Here is a 19,647-nt window from a genome sequence, read left to right on the forward strand (position 1 = left end):
ACGCAGGGCGACTGTGTGTGTGTGTGTGTGTGTGTGTGTGTGCGTGTGTGTGCGTGTGCCTTGCAGAATCACCACAGGCCCCCCGAACCCTTGAAAGCACAGCTGGCGATTCCGTACCCCGATGTTTCCAGAGAAGCAGTTCTAAGGGCAGGTTAAATCAGATGATGAGATGAAAAAAAGGACAGCTGGTGGTGGTGGTGGCAACAGCCGAATGAGGAATTTGCTGTCTCTGTAGAAACTTCCTACCCTCCAGTTCTTGACAACGGAAGTCAAAAAGAAGGTACGATGGGCAAGAACTGCTTCCAACCCGGCTGAGCTGCCCAAGGTGGTGGTCTTAGGGCTCTCTGGAGCTTCTCTCGGTCGTCCCCATCAGTCTTGCTTCTCCTCCTTGTGCTTCCAAGGGTAAATGAGTTCTCCCACAAACAGCTTCTTGCACAGAGACGCCCAGGAGTCTTTGGGGTAGCAACTATAGGTTGGAAGCCTATAGAGCTGCACCACGCGGCCGTAAGGGAGAGGGTTGATCTGGCAGGTTGAGAAGACGTAGGAAAAGACATTCACGGTGAGTAAATCAGGAGCAGGCAAAAATGGTGTACAGGCAGTCCTCGACTTACAAACAGCCCATTCAGTGACCGTTCCCCGTTACAACGGCACTGAAAAAAAAGTGACTTATGACCGTTTTTTACACCTACGACTCTTTTGCAGCATCTCCACAGCCATGTGATCAAAATTCAGATACTTAGCAACGACTCGTATTTATGACATGGTTGCCGTGCCCCTTTTGCGACTTTCTGACGAGCAAAATCGACGGGGAAGCCAGATTCGCTTAACAACCATGTTACTCACTTCACAACCGCAGGGAGTCGTTTAAACCAGAGGTCCCCGACCTTTTGGGCACCAGGGACCAGTTCCGTGGACAGAGGATTTTCCGTGGACCGGAGGGTGCGTGGTTTTGTGTGCTGCCTGCATCCCGTGGATGGGGCTTTGCTTGTTTGTGCGGACCGGTTGCTGGCATGCCACGGACCGGTACTGGCCCACGGACTGGGGGTTGGGGACCCTTGGTTTAAACCACCTGGGTGGAGAAAGGCCGTAAAATGGGGCAAAATTTCACTTAACCGATGAAGTGAATTTAGCGGCGGAAATTTTGGGCTGAACTGTGGTCCGTAAGTCGGGGATTACCTGTACAACAAAAATCACAATGCAGCTTGTGTGGCTTGATCAAGAGGCGTGATTGTGGTTATGGCCTTTCCTATATAAAGAGGGTCTAACTTTGAGAACCGGCTCCCAAGCCAGCCTTTAAATCAAGATATTTCTGAACAGTTTGATGATTCATCTTCCCACTCTTAGAAAACGAAGCCCAATTGACGTAACAGTACCAAAACGCACAAATAAAAATAGTAACTCAAGTTAACCTTGTGTTATAACTGCGCAAGGAAGAAAGTCTGTGTGTGTCAGCGATAAAGAGTGTGATTTTTATAGAAGGACTTTACTAAAAGCAGCCCAGAGAGGCTTCCTTTGAGGACATGGCACTCAGCAGATTAATATCGCTACACAACCGAAATGTTTACTGTTTGCAGTTCTATTAGGGGACCCCCCCCCCCTTACAATATGGTATATTTTCTGGCCCCGATCCAGCAAACCACTTCCATATAAGCTTGGCTCAGCATTTGAGAATTGGGCTGTACTCAAATTGAACGCATTCCAAAAATAATGCAGCCGGACCTGTTTCTTCTGGCCTCTCCCAAGCGCGTGGAACCTAATAATTTATCCAAAGAAGTGGCTTTCAGATGGCAGGCTGGTCAAACTGCACAGAAGTCTGGAAATAGCTTCCCGTGCAATTTCACAGAAAGCCACTTGATCCGATAAAATATCTCCTTGTTCTTTCTGATTAATCTGGCAATTGGCCTGACAGTGAAACGTTTGAGCACGTGTAGCTTCTTTTTAAAGATGTCAGGTTTGAAAGCCAATTGCCTGTTTTGTACATTTATTTTCCAGTTGGTTTCCAATCAGAAACAAAAAAAGGTGGGAAGTTTTTCAAGGAAATATCCGTTCAACTGGACAGGGCCACCTACCGGGTAGACATCCTTGTTAATATGGTGCCCTCGATGTATAACAGGTAAGAGGAGAAATATCTGTATTGGCTTCAGTAACACGTGCTACTGTTTTACTAAATACTATACAATCTATTGATACAATATCTTGAGGTTGAGGCAGTGCTTCTCAACCTTGGCAACTTTAAGTAAGGTGTGGACTTCAACTCCCAGAATTCCCCACAACTGCTGGCTCCTTGCTTCTACCTAACGGTCAGGCAAATTCTTACAGTCCAATTGTGATAGCCCTACTTAATGGAAACAACACAGCAGTCCTTCCATGATTATCCCATTAAGCCCCAGAAGGATAGCAATAGCAGTAGCACTTAGACTTATATATCGCTTTACACTGCTTTTACAGCCCTCTCTCAGCGGTTTACAGAGTCAGCATATTGCCCCACCAACAATCTGGGTCCTCATTTTACCGACCTCAGAAGGATGGAAGGCTGAGTCAAACTTGAACCGGTCAGGGTCGAATTGCTGGCAGTCGGCAGAATTTAGCCTGCAATACTGCATTTTAACCACTGCGCCATCACGGCTCATATTACTAGGATACTAGTCATAGTAAATGAAGTGTGAGTGCGTGTTGATGGTAGGAGAGAGTTGCAAGGTATTCTGAATATGACCACCTTCTCCAAAGAATCCAAGAAAAAGTACAAGGATTTACCTGCATTAGAAGTCGAAGAGGTTTGCCAGCTTCTTGCTCTAGGACTCTGAATTTGACACCAGCTGAAAACACACAAAATAAAAGCAGGGGTGGGAAGGAACAGGCTTTATTGACTGACCACTGCGATGAGCTGGAGGAATTTTGTAAAAGGAGCCCTGAAGGCCAAATTTGGATTTTAAAAAGACAGAACAACTTGGGAGATAAAACGCTAGCTTTCCCACAGGAAGTTTAAAGGCATCCAGGTTTGTTTATATCCCAAATGCTGGTTATAGGTCACCTGATCATCAGCGAAACTCAACCTACAGATAGTCCTTGAGTTATGACCACAATTGAGCTCCAAATTTCCATCGCCAACTGCAGCAAGAAAGGTTGTAAACTCTCTTAACAACTTGATAACTGTCTTGCTTAGCAACGGAAAATTTGGGTTTAATTGTGGCTGTAAGCCGAGGACTGCCTACAGTGAGTTGGAATTTACAGGACTTACCTGTCAGCCGGTAGCAAGTTAATTCTCTGTCCAATTTAGCGTGTATATATATATATTTATGTGCCGCTGATTCCTGATTTTAAGCGTGCATGACCAACATAAACAGGACTCTGGGCAAAATGTTCCACCCCACAATTTACTTGTTACCACAACAATATGGTTTGTAGAGCTTACAGGCGAGTCTGTAGCCTCGGCAGAGTCGAAGAAAAATGGCGTAAAGGGGCAGTGAGTTGATGAAGTCGATCAGTAGGTGGATAACGCCTTGCACAAGAACCACCAGGAGACGAAGCTAAGAAGAAAGATTTGTTTCCGTTAGAGGATTTTAGTGGCAGCGTCCGTTGGCCAGCACTTGGCAAGTTCGACAGCCAGGCAACGGTATAAAAGTTTCCATCTGTTCTGTACTTCTTCTACCATGTCTAGATTGTACTTTAAACTGGCACCTTCTTGGCTTTGCTGTTGGCCAAAAATTGTCGGCACATGTTTCTGGTTGTAGCCGACATATCACCAGATGGGCCGGGCTCTATGTCTGTCCACATTCACACAGCATGTTGCTATCCGCTAAGAGCCTCCACTTGCGCATATTGGGTTTTACATTTAGGCCCTCCAACTCTCAACCTATTCAAGGTCATCCAAGTAGTATAAGGGAGGTCAGATCCTTCAGCCGTAGTTCTCTACTGCTGATCTAGGTTGCTACTTATCAGCCAGAGTTTTCTCTCCCACCCTTAAATTTTGCCTCCTCTCATCCAAATAGATGCCTTCGGGAAGGATGAGTGAGTTAGGGACTGGAATCTGTTTGCAGCCAAACATCAGCTCAACACTACTGGGCAATACTAGATTTGAAACCAGGGGATGTCTAAGAAGATTGCGCAACAATTTTGAAAGAACAAAAAAGGTCTTTTTGTGGGCACACGATGGACATAAAGCACGTGTCTGCAAGTCCTTAAATCGAATCCAATTTTTCCTGGGGTGCAGAGGCCGGTTAGACAAGCCTAGAAAAAGATGCAATTTCTAAAAGGAGATGCTCCAAAGCATCATTTGGGCTTTGAATTCAAGGCCCGTCATGCCTCTGTGTCAATCACCTGAACTGGCTATTTAATTCCGTTGATGTTATCTTGCTTTTAACAACCCTTCCCAACTTTTTACGTTGCTTTGAACACAAACCGTCTTAGTGGGGCATTGATTCCAGAAAAAGCAGACTCACCAGAGTAAACACCAAGTAGTACAATGCAGTTGTGGGCAGCAGAAATAGCAAGATGGTGAAGAGCAAAGTGCCAATGAATAGCTAGAGAAGGAGAAAAGACAAGTAAAATGATCAGAGATTAACAATGAACAGTAATTTTAGAAATGGTGGTAATAGAAATTTACCCACCTGAGTCACATAAAAAAACCTAATATTTCTTCATCAATCTTAATTTTGACATGGGTCTGTTTTAATATGATCTAGATTTAATAACATGTTAAAGGGCTCAGATTCCTTGACTGTAATATTATTCATTGAGACTAACAGATCTTTTTTCTCTTTGTTGATCTCTGTTCTCTTCTGTTGTCATTATTCCTTTTGATTGTATGTATGCATTCAAATTTGTTGGCTGCCCAACTCCAGGTTTATCACTGTGTTTTGTAATATGTTTTTTTTTACTGTTTAATTTGACCAGTTTTGTCCAGAGATTCTTTGAGATTTTGCCCTCCCTCCTTTTCTTTCAGGAAACTTCACGGAGACGGCCGCCTAGCTGCTGATCAGGCCGTTGCCTTGACGTCTTAAGGCGAGGTGGGAAAAAAAAGCAAAGACTTTTGTCACAAAGAAATGCCACACACACACACCACCACCATCCTGTGGGAAATGTGTGGGCCCAACTCCCTTCCAAAATCCCATGAAATGGAGGGGGGGGGAGAGAGAGACTTTTAATAGAAACACAAATTAGCAGGTAACTATGACAACGCTGCTGGGTATGGCTGTAATTATTTTGGTGTTGCTTCCTTCCCTGCCGCCAGCCCATTATCACCCCCGGGCTTTGACTTGTGTAGCACGGGGCACCTGCTGCAAGGGGGTCTCTGAAGACTAAGCCCCCTTCCGCTATAATTGTCTGAAAACGGGCCAGGAGAGAACAGTGACGTTCAGGGCCTGAACTGGCACATTCCCGACATTCACAAGGCTTAAGATAGTAACAGTAATAAAGTTGGAAGGGACCTTGGAGGTCATCGAGTCCAGCCCCCTGCTTAGGCAGGAAACCCTATACCAGTGGTGGCAAACCTATGGCACAGGTGCCAGAGGCGGCACTCAGAGCCCTCTCTGTGGGCACGCGCGCTGTCGCCCCAGTCCTAGGCCTTCAGCTGGGTTTTATAAAACCTTTTCGCTTTAGGCCTCCACCGCCATGTGCAAAAAAAAAAAAGGTTCAATCATTAGTCAATTTCAACTTCTCGCGGAAAAAAAAAGATCTTGCAAAGTTGGAATTGATTGATTGAACTTTTTAGTCCCACCCAGTCTGCTGTTACCACCACAGCCACGCCCACCCAATGGGCCACACCCAGCCAATGGGCCACACCCACCCGGCACCCGACGATGCATAAGTGGGTTTTGGGTTGCAGTTTGGGCACTCGGTCTCTAAAAGGTTCGCCATCACTGTCCTACACCATTTCGGACAAATGGCTGTCCAGTCTCTTCTTAAAAACCTCCAGTGTTGGAGCATTCACCACTTCTGGAGGCAGGTTGTTCCACTGGTTAATTGTTCTCACTGTCAGGAAGTTTCTCCTTAGTTCTAGGTTGCTTCTCTCCTTGGTTAGTTTCCATCCGTTGCTTCTTCTCCTGCCTTCAGGCGCTTTGGAGAATAGCTTGACTCCCTCTTCTTTGGGGCAGCCCCTGAGATACTGGAACGCTGCTATCATGTCCCCTCTTGTAAGCGAGGCATTCATTAAGTGGCTTTCGTCCCCACCATACACCCTTTCTTGCCGAAGTTGTGAAATGAATCACTGCAGTTGTAAAATTAGGAACACCGTCGTTACGTGAACCTGCCCCCCACACTCCCCACTGACTTCGCCTGTCAGGAGGTCGCAAAAGGCGATCTCCGTGATCCCGGGAGACTGTAAACGCCATAAATATGAACCAGTTGCCGGGGCCTGAACTTTAAACCACGTGAACAGGGGTTGTAAGTGTGGGAAAAACCGTCACTTTTTTTCAGTTGTAACTTTGAACGATCACTAAGTGAACTGTTGTAAGTCGAGGACCGCCTACGCAGAGATTGTAATTGTGGCTGGTTTTTTTTTATCCCCCCGAATGCATCCATAACTCTGCAGATTCACGGTTATTGCTGGGAATAAAACCAAATGAAAGCCTTTCCCCAAAGCACCCGGAGGTGTGTCGGTGAACACCCCATTTGCTACCGCTCTGCCAGTGTCCCCAGAGAACGTCTCTACCTGGTCCAGGTCGTAGGAGCAGGAATCTACACGCTGTCTCAAGACATTCCATTTCTTCCCTCGGAACAAGCGCCACAGAGAGGACAGGCCGTAAATCTTGAAGCAGTACAGCCTAAGTCCAGAGAAGGAAAACAGAAAGTCAGGACTGCCCCAGAAATAAAAACCCAGGCTTCTAATTCAGACTCGGTTCTAGGGGGGGTCCGTTCAGACAACAAGGGCGGTGTCAGGGACAAGCAACCAGAACATCCATCAGAATGGGTCAAATAGGTTTCTTTATTGTAGACCAGAGACCCCCGATCTTTTGGGCATCAGGGACCGGTTCCGTGGAGAGGGGTTTTTCCATGGACCGGAGGGTGTGTGTGTGTGTGTGTGTGTGTGTGTTGTTTTGTGTGCTGCCTGCATCCTGCGGAAGGGGCTTTGTCTATGCGGACCGGTTGCTGGCATGCCGTGGACCGGGACCGGTCCACGGACCTGGGGGTTGGGGACCTCTGTTGTAGATGATCGGTTTACGGGTCTTCTGCTTGAGCAGGGGGTTGGACTAGAAGACCTCCAAGGTCCCTCCCAACTCTGTAATAATTCTGTTATTCTGAACGCTGCGAACACCATACAGGTGAGGCAGTTATCAAGTGTTCAACATGCAGTCATGTGGCCAGCGCCGCTGCTGGAACTCCAGAATTGGGACGTAAGTATCTTTTGAGGGGATCTGTTGTAGCCCCCAGATGCTGGCTGCAGAATTTAGGGGACGCTCTGGATGCTGCCACATGGGTGATCAGGGTTAGGATCGCCCACCCTTGTAAGAGGTGGCTGGGGGGGCCAGTATTTTCAAGAGGATAGGAATGTTTGGCTCAGGGACCCAGCCACACTCTGAATAGGATCGCAACAAGCTTTCTTACACATATATACGGAAAATGGGGAAATTGTGTGGGTTGGCTGCTGGACTTAGCGAGGGTAATACGAGATCCTGAGGTCAGGGCAATGGGGAAAAAGGCAGTCTGAGAACTGAGAAAATTCCCACGTGTAAAAGTGGCCGGAGAATGCGATTCCCGTGACTTCCTACGATTTCCCAAAGAGAGGGTTCGGGTTTTATTTTGGTTTTTGCTACTTAAAAAGAACAAAAAAAAGTCTTTTCAAGTGGAAATCAACCCATAGAGCGGGGTTTGCTAATGAAGGGATGGGGAATGGAATGCACTGGCAACTTTGAGCTTGTTTCTTTTTTTGCTATTTTTGTATTTTGGTGAGCACAAGCCTGCTGGAGGCCCTCAATATTTGGGAGAACATTTTAAATTCTGCTAGAAGGCATCTAGGAAATATGTCATCTGGATCTGGTTTTGTTTTGTGTGTTTGCTTTGGATTGATCAATAAGTTACAAATGCTATCTTTAATCTGTGTACTACCCTCCTCACTCATTATCTGCCTGCCCAGCTCCCTTCATTTGTTTCTGACCTGCTTTCCATAATAAGAAATTGTGGGGTTTTTTTTTTCAATCTCTTATGATTTATTTTGTGCAAGTTTGTTTGAGTTTTTGGAGCTATCCTTTCAGGAACATATTTTTTTTTAAAGGAAACCAGGTTTTGGTTCCTTTCTCTAACATTTACGTCCAAAATACCATTTTCTAGATCGGAAGTCAAATGGTTCAATCAAACTGAAACTATTAATAACACAATAACAGAGTTGGAAGGGATCTTGGGGTCCAAACCCTTGCTCGGGCAGGAAATCTTACACCATTTCAAGGCAAATGGTTGCCCAATCCCTTCTTAATTCTATTTTTAATAGAATTAACATTAATAGAGTCCTTAATTCTACTGAATTAAGGCACAGGAGAGAAGGAGCAGAAGGAGCTGTAATCCATCTGAGAAACATCAATTTATTTATTTATTTATTTATTTATTGAATTTATATACCGCCCTATCTCCCTTACGGGACTCAGGGCGGTGAACAGGCGATAATAAAAACCATGATAAATATAGGCAGTTCTAAAATCAAATTAAATAACGGGCCTGTTCTAAAAACACACCCATACAAAAACCCCCACTAAAACATAATCAAACTACGTCAGGCTGGCCGCACAGAATAGATGGGCCTTCATTGATGAGATGCAGGCCGATGTCTTGTTTTTGTCCACAGTTACAAAACACAATTAATTCCCCCATTTAATAAAAGATAAGCAGAAGGTGAGGAGAACTTCTTGAACAGAATAAGAGAGTTGGAAGGGACCTTGGAGGTCTTCTACTCCAACTCCTTGCCCAAGCAGGAAAACCTATAGCATTCCAGACAAATGGTTGTCCAATCTCTTCTTAAAAACCTCCAGTGATGGAGCACCCACAACTTCTGGAGGCAAGCCGTTCCACTGTTTTGTTTGCCTGGTAACCCAGTGAACTAGCACACCCACCTGGCTCCATAGACATAAAAACAGTAGATGTGGAAGGTCAGGAGTGCAATGATGTCGGAGAGGATGGAAAGGGCCACGGTCAAGCCAAGGCAAGCTGACAAGCCAACATACCACAAGATCTTCTCAATGAATGGAGACATCAGATGGATGTAGCCTGGACAAGGAAACAGCAGCACTTAAAAACAGCAACCATCTCTCATCAATGAGAATTATCAGAAAAAACAGAACAGAACAATAGAGTTGGAAGGGGCTTTGGAGGTCTTCTAGTCCAACTCCTGCTCAAGCAGGAGACCCTCTACCATTCCAGACATATGGCTCTCCAGTCTATTCTAAAAAGCCTCCAGTGATGGAGCACTCACAACTTCTGGAGGCAAGCCATTCCACTGCCTAATTGTTCTCACCGTCAGGACATTTCTCCTTAGTCCTAGGTTGGTTCTCTCCTTGATTGGTTTCCATCCACTGCTTCTTGTTCAGCCTTCTGGTGCTTTGGAAAAATAGGTTCGTGGCAGCCCCTCAACCTGCAATTGTTCTTGCAAATAGTCCCCAAACTGTCTATCCCCACCAACATAAAGATCAAATCTCTTACAAAACAATAGTGGAAATGATGCCCATAAAGATTGTAGCTTGTTGAGAAACACGTGAAATCTGCTATCTGAATAAATCCTTTGCCTGCCTGTCAAGAACAAGTTGTTCAGGTGTTGTGACAGGTTGCCTACTGCAAGCCCTAAACAGGAAGCTAAAACCTAGAAATGTTGGGTGCATCGTGCCAAGGTAAGAGTCAATGGAGACGATCCCAATGCTTAGAAAAATCAAATGGAAAAAGAGACGGAGAGAAAAGATGGTTAGATACCACCACTGATGACCCAAGTCTGAGCCTATAACACTGTAAAGGAACAGTCATACAAACCTGATGAAACAACGGCCATCAAAAGTTTGGAATTACCCAACAATGACAAGAATAAATAAAACAGAGCCTAAAATGACGCCTTTGTATCTCACCAACAGTCCAAAGAACAAACAAGCATGAACTCTGTAAGAGCATAGAGTGTGCTTGTTGGGTATCAAAGACAGTTGTCATACCAATGTAGACAAGAATGGGACACACGACTCTAAGGTGTCATGTCCTATTCTCAAATCTTGGGTCCCTGGTTCCAGAACACAGCTTCTAGAACCTCTACAAGAGATTCGTCCTTCAACAACACAGTCAGATGCGTGCAGTTCTTGCTTTCTCCAGCCTGGTGCCTGCCAGCCAAGAAAGTCAAGGATGATAGGATTTGTAGTCTAAAATATCAGCTGGCATCAGCTGGTTTTCTCTGACCGGCACAAAGGAGTTTGTCACATGCCACACACAAAAGGAAGATAAGGGCACTTACTAAGCCAGAGGTGGATGTGGTAAAGGAAAAAACGGCCCAGGACTTGATCCAAAGCTCTGTTCATTTTTAGACCAGCTGGCACGCCCATCAGCCACTGCAGGAGGTTCTGGAGCTGCTGGGCGATATGCTGCCGAAAAGGAAGAGATTACCAGCATCAGTGGAAAATAGCTTGTAAAGCAGAGCTTTTCAACCAGTGGTACGGGTACCACCTGTGGTACATTGGCACCTGGCAGGTGGTACGTGACCATCCCAGAAAAGTGATAGCGGGGGAGAGGAATGAGCTGAACCGGTGGCAGCACCACACAAGCCTGAGCGAGAGATGGCTGGAGCTGCAGGGCTGTCAGGGCTCAGCGGAAGCGCCAGGATCAGCGCCAGGCTCCAGCTGGAGCTCTGCACTGATCCTGACGCTTCTGCTGAGCCCTGAAGAAGCATCGATCAGCTGGAATGTTGCAGCATCTCCAGGGTCTTGTGATTTACATTCAGATGCTTGGCAACTGATTCATATTTATGATGGTCACAGTGTCCCAGGGTCATGTGAAGTGACCAAAACCTGCTGCAACCACCCAGAAGACGGGGAGGGGGAATAAAAACCACACACACCCCCAACCCACCCCCGCTGCCAATGCTCAACAGAAATGCTCACAACAATGGAAACCTCGGACAGGAGGAAGAGTGCCGCCGGGTGGGCTGGCAGGTGTCTTGCTCGGCTGTGGCTTGGGGGGCACTTTTTTCAGTGCCATTGTAACTTCGAACAGTCACTAAGCGAACTGTTGTATGTCGAGGACTACCTGTACTTTATCACTTTTTTCCTTTTTGGGGGGGGTCATCAAGTTTTTGACACCTTGCTAGGTGACTGGTGGTACTCGGATACTGCCATATCCTAAAAGTGGTACAATGGGTGAAAAGGTTGAAAAGCCCTGTTTAAAGGATAAAGGGTGATTTTCAGAAAAAGCTAAGAGATCCTGAATGATTTTATTCCCTTTTTACTCATGGAAAGAAAATGCATCGGAAGCATCAAATACTGTGTTTCTCAACCATGGCAACTTTAAGATATGCAGACTTCAACTCCCAGAATCCCCCAACCAGCCATATCTCAAAGTTGCTAAGGTTAAGAAACACCGATCAATGGATTTAAATCCCACTGTGATCTTCGCCGGCCAGATTTTGTTTTCTGCATGCACGTATACAGGACTAGCCGTCATTAAACCACGATAGCACGTTAGGATGCTTTTTCTCAGCCTGGGTTGGGAGAAAGGATGACTTTTAGCGCCCAGTGGCTTGGGGCTAAGGAGCGTTAATGGGAACGGAAACTAGAGAGGCAGGGGAATGGAGAGCAAAGGAATGTCATTTTACACGAGGGATGTAATATTTTTTTATCCGTACTTGGCTACGGATCACAAGTTCTTATGATTGATGGACTGAAAGGTCTTGTATGTATTTGCCACAGGGCTTTTAGCAATCAAAAGCTGCAAGAATTCATTATGGGAATAACAACCGCAGCCATCACAACAAATCTTCTTCTCTCTGGTGGCTGGCCGGGCTCTCAGTTAATTCAATATCATGGCCAACTTCCATCAGAGAGAGAGAGAGATATATATATATTTTGCTTAAAATGGGTAGCGGTGATGCTTTTATAAAACAATGAACAATGTAAAGCTGCCTGAGTGAAGCATTTTTGTGGTAGGAACATTCTGAAATTCCTGATGGCTGTGGCTCTCTGTGTTAGTCCACAGTGACATTGTGGTCACGCCGGCTTTGGGTGCAGTCCAGGAGAAATACTTGGTCCTGGATCAGAGGGAAAGAAATCTGAAGTAGCTCAGGCTTTGCAAGGATTAAGTGGATCTGATATCAATAGAAAAGCTCCAAGATGGAAACAAAACCAAACTGGCTAACGGGACACAAGCTATTAGAAAGTTCTCCTACCCATGCTCCACTGAAGAGAAGGGGGAGGGGGGGGGAAGGAGCCTATGTCTTTGAACCAGCATCTAAGCCAGTGTTTCTCAACCTTGGCAACTTTACGATGTGCGGACTTCAACTCCCAGAATTCTCCAGCTAGCATTGCTAGCTGGAGAATTTTGGGAGTTGAAGTCCGCACATCGTAAAGTTGCCAAGGTTGAGAAACACTGATCTAAGCCATGATTGCTTACTAGATATGAAAGCTGGTGTGCTCTCCGTTGCAGCTCTTCCACTAAAGGATAGTCAGAAGGCAGCAGAGACGGGGAGGATGAGTGAGTCACCCCGACACCCATCTGGAGTGGACACTAACTGCATGCACACATGTCAAGCCAGGGAGAATTTAAATTAAAATTTGCTAGGCAAGCTGCAGTGGCCTAATTCCCAGGGTCAGACTTACAACCCAGCCACAAGATGGTTCAGCTGAGTGTGTGAACCAGGCCGTTGCTTCCTTTTTAAGAGACCTCCCAACATATAGGTAGTCCTCGACTTAACGATCGTTCGCTTAGTGACCGTTCAAAGTTACAACGGCACTGAAAAAAGCGACTTGTGACCAGTTTTCACACTTACGACCATTGCAGCCTCCCCATGATCGCACGATCAACATTCAGACGTTTGGCAACTGGCTCATATTTGGGACAGTCTGCAGTGTCACGGGCTCTGTGTGTGTGTGTGTGTGTGGGTGTGGGTGGGTCACATGATCCGCTTTTGCCACCTTCTGACAAGCAAAGTCAATGGGAAAGCCAGATTCACTTAACAACCGTGTTACTAAGTTGATTCACTTAATAACTGGGGCAAGAACAGTTGCAAAAGGGGGCAAAGCTCGCTTAACAACTGTCTCACTAAGCCAGGGGTAGTCAACCTTGGCTCTTTTATGACTCGTGGACTTCAACTCCCAGAATTCCTGAGCCAGCTTAGCTTAGCTGGCTCAGGAATTCTGGGAGTTGAAGTCCACGAGTCATAAAAGAGCCAAGGTGGACTACCCCTGCACTAAGCAATGAAAATGTTGGGCTTGGTGATTGTGGTCGTACGTCGAGGACTACCTGTACACCCTCCACCAAGTTGAGTTAAAACCTCAGCGTTATGACGCTCAAGGAAAACTTACGTCTGCCATTGGGAGGAGGCCACTGGCAAGATAACCGATCCAGTTCATTTGATACAACCAGGACATGAGCAGGACACCCAGAGCCACGTCGATGAGGAGAGAGATAAAGATGTTGGCTTTCCTGCGTTGGGAAAACATTGTTTGCCATGTCAGGTAGAGTTAAACGCTCCTCAAAATTCAGACACGTTCAAGCTTCTCTTGTAGGGTGAGAACCAAGTTTACACGTTGCATGCACCGTCGTTTGTGGAATAAGGGTCAAGCACCGGGGAAATCATGAGATCCAGGCAGTTCAACGGTGTATCAAGATTGATTGTAAGCTTAAGGTCTCTACAAGAATCTGAACTATTGACAGCCAAGGGAAATTAGCGGGAGATAAGAATAGAAAGAATTCAAAGGGAGCTGCACACACAGGGATTCACGACTGTTGGTGGGCACACAGGGATTCATGACAGATGACACGTTTGACTCCTCCATCGGGCTCAGCCTGGCCATCTACAATAAGACGCCGTCGGCTAGATTTTCCAAACACGCCTGACCACAACTGTAGGGATGCTATGACGGTTGTAACTGTAAGGAACAGATGCAAGTCACCTTTCTCAGTGCCCTTGTAACTTTGAACGTCACTAAGCGAATGGTGAGAAGTCAAAGGCTACCTACAAAGGGAAAAGTAGAGTCCAGGAGTTCTTCAAAGGCATCTGAGGTTTCGGCAACTGTGGAGGGGCAGGTGCTGCACAGCTATTCTCTACAGCTGTGCCAGGGTTGGCATGCCAGCCTGTTTCCTGGGCAACTCTCTCTTGCTGGATAGAAATGGAAGTTGTGTGGGCAGTGGTACAGGAGCAGCAGCAGGGGGGGGGTGTAAAAAGCCCCAAATTTCCAGTCCAGTGTGAGTGTTTCAGGTGCAGCATCATAAAAATATAAACACAATGGAACAGAATGTTTTCAGAAACAATGAGAAGCGTGCCCACACGCACAGCTATATTTTGGGAAACAGAATGTTCTATCCTCACTTATAAAAAAACCTTCTCACTCCCTCCCTTACACACACACACACACACACACACACACACACACACACACACACAAAGACAATACCACAATATCAAGAGAGTCTCTTTTTTTTCCCACCCCAGGGAGCTCTTTGCATATAAACCTACTGGGACACCAAAATGCCTTAGGCTGTTCACTCCTCTCTTTCTCTCTCTCTTTCTCTCTTTTTTTTCTCTCTCTCTCTCCCTCCCTCCCTCTCCCTTTCTCTTTCTTTCTTTCTTTCTTTCTCTTTCTTTCTTTCTTTTTCTTTCTTTCTTTCTTTCTCTCTTTCTCTTTTTTTTTCTCTCTCTCTCCCTCCCTCCCTCTCCCTTTCTCTTTCTTTCTTTCTTTCTCTTTCTTTTTCTTTCTTTCTCTCTCTCTTTCTCTTCTCTCTCTCTCCCTCCCTCTCCCTCTTCTTTCTTTCTTTCTTTCTTTCTTTCTTTCTTTCTTTCTTTTTCTTTCTTTCTTTCTTTCTTTCTTTCTTTTTCTCTCTCTCTCTTTCTCTGTCTCTCTCTCTCCCCCTCACTCCCTCTTTCCCTCTTGTACTACCATGACGAGAAAGCTGACATTTTCTCCCTACGACTTTTATCCAAACCACCGTGTCTTGTTACAGCTGGAAACAAAGGCGTGCAATTTCTTAAAACGAGCCAGGAGCAAATTTTATTTTTAGACGCCAACCTGCTTTCAGCGGTTCCAGCTTGCGTAATAGATGGATGCCTTTGGAAAGTGCCTTTACCTCCCTGCAGGTGGAAAGTAAGGGACGGGGCACCCCCCCCCCAAACTCAAGATTCATGCCATCAAAGTAATGTAAGAGGAAATGATGGCTTCTTGTGCAACTTGAATTGGACTATGGTGAGGAATCCCTGCGAGTTAAAAGCATTTCGAAGAACACGTTCCAGTTAGGTTTGGGGGTTAATCAGGCTGGTTGCATTTTTGGGAGTGGATAAAACCAAAATGTTTCCTTAGCTTGCCGACTAGAGGATTCTTGGGAACTGAAGTCCACGCGTCTTAAAGCTGGCCAGGTTAAGAAGCACCGTTCCCCTCTCTCAATTTATCTAAGCCAGGGGTCTTCAAACCTGGCCCTTTGATGACTTGTTGACTTCAACTCCCAGAATTCCTCAGCCGGGCACGCTGGCTGAGGAATTCTGGGAGTTGAAGTCCACAAGTCATCAAAGGGCCAAGTTTGAAGACCCCTGCTTTAAGCCATCAAACATCCAATCTCTTCGTCAGGGTAAGAGTCCCAATTCAACCATCCCTGACAGATGACATTGGTTTTTCTTCCATTTAAATCCGTTATTTAATATCCGGCAATCAGGAGTCACAGAGGACACCCTGGTCCACTTCGATTTTAAGACAAGTGGACTTTAATTTATTCTAAAATTTCCCAGCTGACCATGCATGGCTGGCTGGGGAATTCTGGGAGTTGAAGTCCACAAGTCATCAAAGGGCCAAGTTTGAAGACCCCTAATCTAAGCCCCAAAAATGGAGGGGTGGGGGAGAAGATGGCCCTTTGGGTATTCCAGAGTAGGCTTTTTGGATCTCAACAGTCCAATGCTAGCAAGTGGATTAGATAATGCCCCCCAATGCAAATATCATGCAGGTAGTCCTTAAGTTACAACCATTCATTTAGCGACCGTTCAGCGTTGCAATGGCACTGGAAAAGGTAACGTACGATTGCTCCTTGCACTTAGGACTGGTGCAGCATCCCCGTGATCATGGGATCAAAAGTCAGGCGCTTACTTACACGGATGCAGCATCCCAGGCTCACATGATGGCCACTTGTGACCTTCCCAGCCGACAAGCAAAGTCAATGGGAGGAAGACGGATCGGCTTACCGAGCATGTGATTCTCTTAACAACTTCAACGATCCACTTAATAACCCGTGGCAAAAAAAAAAGCCAATAAAACCGGGATGAGTCCCTTGACAATCGCCTTGTTTAGCAATGGAAGTTCTGAGCCCAGTTGCGGTTGTAAGTAAAAGGTTACCGGTAATATCTTTGGATATCAGTCACGTAACCTGCCAGGATGGAGAATTCTTCTGTCAAAGCAAAAATATCTGATGCTCAGGGGAGGGGGATTCAGATTTGGGCTTAATGTCCTGGTTCCGACAGAGGAAACTCTTCAAAGAATTTCGAGGCGTTGTTTACCTTAAAGAATCTTTATTTGAGAAGCATAGCATCGGCATGTACATAGCCGAAGCCAAACTCTGAATTCCCCTCCCCTGAGCACATAGTATCAAGCACAATTCCCTCCTCTAATTTGCAGTCATAAATCACATCTCCCAATTAGTTTGAAATGCAGGCTTTCCCTCCAGTTCTCCAGCCCGCCAATTCTTATCATCTCTTATTTCAAAAATCTTGGTTCTCACCCTAGTTACAGTATTGTTGTCTAACTAAACTCCCATGCACATTCCTTCTCCTCCCCCCAGTATCATCTAATTCTAACTCCAATTCCAAGAGTAAAACATAAGAAGGAAAATGGTTGCATCTCCATATGTTGTCAACCCCCCCAAAAAATCCGGTTAGCAGCGCTGACATCTTCATTTCGTGCTGCGGAATTCTTACCTCATCACCTGCGCTTGATCTGAAGCTGCCTTTTCACTGCTGATGACCTGGAGATGCTGGAACCGATGCCTCAGCTGCTCGTAGGTGGAAAGTTTGCTCCAGACGAAAGACAGGGGCCAGAATGTCAGTGCCCTGGAGAAAAGACAGACGGACACCCCAATAAAACCATCTGGCTGCTAAGGAAGGATCACCCTGCCTCCCGTGACTTCCGCTTCTCAGAAAGCAACAGAGTACTATTATTATTATTATTATTATTATTATTATTATTATTAATAATAATAATAATAATAATAATAATAATAATAATAATAATAATAATAATAAAGTTGGAAGGGACCTTGGAGGTCATCTAGTTCAACCCCCTGCTCAGGCAGGAAAGCCTATACCATTTTGGACAAGTGACTGTCCAGTCTCTTCTGAAAAACTTCCAGTGTTGGAGCATTCACCGCTTCTGGAGGCAGGTTGTTCCATTGTTTAATTGTTCTAACGGTCAGGAAGTTTCTCCTTAGTTCTAGATTGCTTCTCTCCTTGATTAGTTTCCACCCCTTGCTTCTTCTCCTGCCTTCAGGCGCTTTGGGGAATAGCCTGACTCCCTCTTCTTTGTGGCAGCCCCTGAGATATTGGAACACTGCTCTCATCTCCCCCCTCGTCCTTCTCTTCATTAAACTAGTCATACCCAATTCCAGCAGCCGTTCCTTATATGTTTTAGCCTCCAGACCTCTAATCATCTTTGTTGCTCTTCTCTGCACTCTTTCTAGAGTCTCAACCTCTTTTTTACATCATGGCGACCAAAACTGGATGCAGCATTCCAAGTGTGGCCTTACCAAGGCATTGTAAAGTGGTATTAATACTTTACTTTTGGGGCTAGGCAACGGCATTTTACAGGCAGCCCTCCACTTACAACAGTTCGTTTAGTGACTGTTCAAAGTTACAACGGCACTGAAAAAAAGTGACTTATGGCCGTTTTTTACACTGATGACCGTTGCCGCATCCTCGTGGTCACGTGATCAAAATTCAGATGCTCGGTAACTGATTCACGTTTAGGCCAGAGTCCCAGGGTCATTTTTTGTGACCGTCTCACGAGCAAAGTCAATGGGGAAGCCAGATTTACTTAACAACCGCATGACTAATTTAACAAACGCAGCGACTCACTTAACAGTTGTAAAAGGGGGCAAAACTCATTTAACAAACGTCTCCCTTAGCAACAAAAATTTGGGGCTCAATTGTGGTCATAAATCCAGGACAACCGAGAGCTGACTGTAACAAACGAATGCCTAAATCAAAACTTTACTCCCCGACATCCTAGCTTTCCACAGGCTGGGAATTTTGGGCCGGAAGACCGGTTAAAATATGCCATTGCTCACTTGGACAATAAACTGGCATAGCTCTGACAGTTCAATTCCCTATGACATTTCAAAATTAACGGTGCGCTTTTACAGGCATCAGGGTGTCATCTCCTGAAGGCTAATTACAAGGGGTTATTTCCTCCCAATGCCTTCTAATAAATTATGTCCACAAGTGTAATAAAGAGCAACTGCTGGAGCTAAAACCGGCGCTTGGAAGTGACAAGTGCAGCCTCTTCATTAACACGTTTTCAAGGGATCTAGTATTTAATATCAGGAGACAAGAACAGAGATGCTGGATAAAACGCTGCGGTCGGTAAAATCAACTTACACAAGATATATACAAAGCAATTAGAACAGTGGTTCTCAACCTTTTTAATGCCGCGACCCCAACCAGTTGTAAGTCGAGGAGTAAACCGGTCGTAAGTCGAGGACTAAACCGGTCGTAAGTCGAGGACTACCCAACCGGTCGTAAGTCGAGGACTTTCCCTGCCCGGGAGCGCCGCGCATGCGTGGTTCCGCCCCCTGCGCCGGCCGAGGCATAGCTGGCAAGCGGCAGAGACGGAGCAGGCTGACCACCAGCTGGCCCAACCCAAGGGAGGTAAGGCACCTGCCGGAAAAGGGGGGGAAAATGGCGGACAAAAAAAATGGCGGACAGCCTTGCTTGGCGACCCCCGTGAAATGGTCGATCGACCCCAAATGGGGTCCCGACCCACAGGTTGAGAACCACTGAATTAGAAGATGTACTTGCTTCCAAGAACTCAGTGGATTGCTGCAGGATGTATACTGCAAGAAATACATGTATAAGCTTTGCGTGCAAAGGTATCGCCATCCCTTGTTCAATCCACCCTCCATATTCTTCAATCCAATTTCAAAGAACAAGAATTGCAACAGTTCCAGAGTCCAGATATTCCCACTGGGATTTAGATCTGGGATTTACTGCAGAAAAGAGAGCAAAGATGATTAGGGGACTGGGGGGCTAAAACATATGAAGAACGGTTGCTGGAATTGAGTTTAGTCTAGTCTAGAACTAGGGGTGACATGATGGCAGTGTTCCAATAGTTGAGGGGCTGCCACAAAGAAGAGGGGGACAACCTATTTTTCAAAGCACCCGAAGGCAGAACAAGAAGCAATGGATGGAAATTAATCAACCTAGAACTAGGGAGAAATTTCCAGACAGTGAGAACAATTAACCAGTGGAACGGCTTGCCTTCAGAAGTTGTGGGTGCTCCATCACTGGAGGCT

The 19,647-nt window shown here is 45.8% G+C and overlaps 1 protein-coding gene across 1 annotated transcript in view; it reads right to left on the reverse strand.

Moving 5' to 3' along the window:
- Positions 1 to 338: 338 nt before the first annotated feature.
- Positions 339 to 19,647, reverse strand: part of PIGQ (phosphatidylinositol glycan anchor biosynthesis class Q) — a 28,460-nt gene continuing 9,151 nt past the window's right edge. The window contains exons 2-10 of the mRNA XM_015819197.1: positions 17,060 to 17,191; positions 13,470 to 13,590; positions 10,412 to 10,538; positions 9,039 to 9,192; positions 6,650 to 6,761; positions 4,440 to 4,520; positions 3,413 to 3,527; positions 2,755 to 2,816; positions 339 to 522 (exon numbers count right to left, since the gene is read on the reverse strand). Of these exons, the coding sequence (XP_015674683.1) occupies positions 370 to 522; positions 2,755 to 2,816; positions 3,413 to 3,527; positions 4,440 to 4,520; positions 6,650 to 6,761; positions 9,039 to 9,192; positions 10,412 to 10,538; positions 13,470 to 13,590; positions 17,060 to 17,191 (1,057 nt within the window). The 3' untranslated portion in view covers positions 339 to 369. The remainder of the gene's footprint in view (positions 523 to 2,754; positions 2,817 to 3,412; positions 3,528 to 4,439; positions 4,521 to 6,649; positions 6,762 to 9,038; positions 9,193 to 10,411; positions 10,539 to 13,469; positions 13,591 to 17,059; positions 17,192 to 19,647) is intronic.

This window comes from Protobothrops mucrosquamatus, unplaced genomic scaffold (genome assembly GCF_001527695.2).
Source record: "Protobothrops mucrosquamatus isolate PMUCROS unplaced genomic scaffold, P.Mucros_1.0 scaffold873, whole genome shotgun sequence".
Lineage (NCBI taxonomy): Eukaryota > Metazoa > Chordata > Lepidosauria > Squamata > Viperidae > Protobothrops > Protobothrops mucrosquamatus.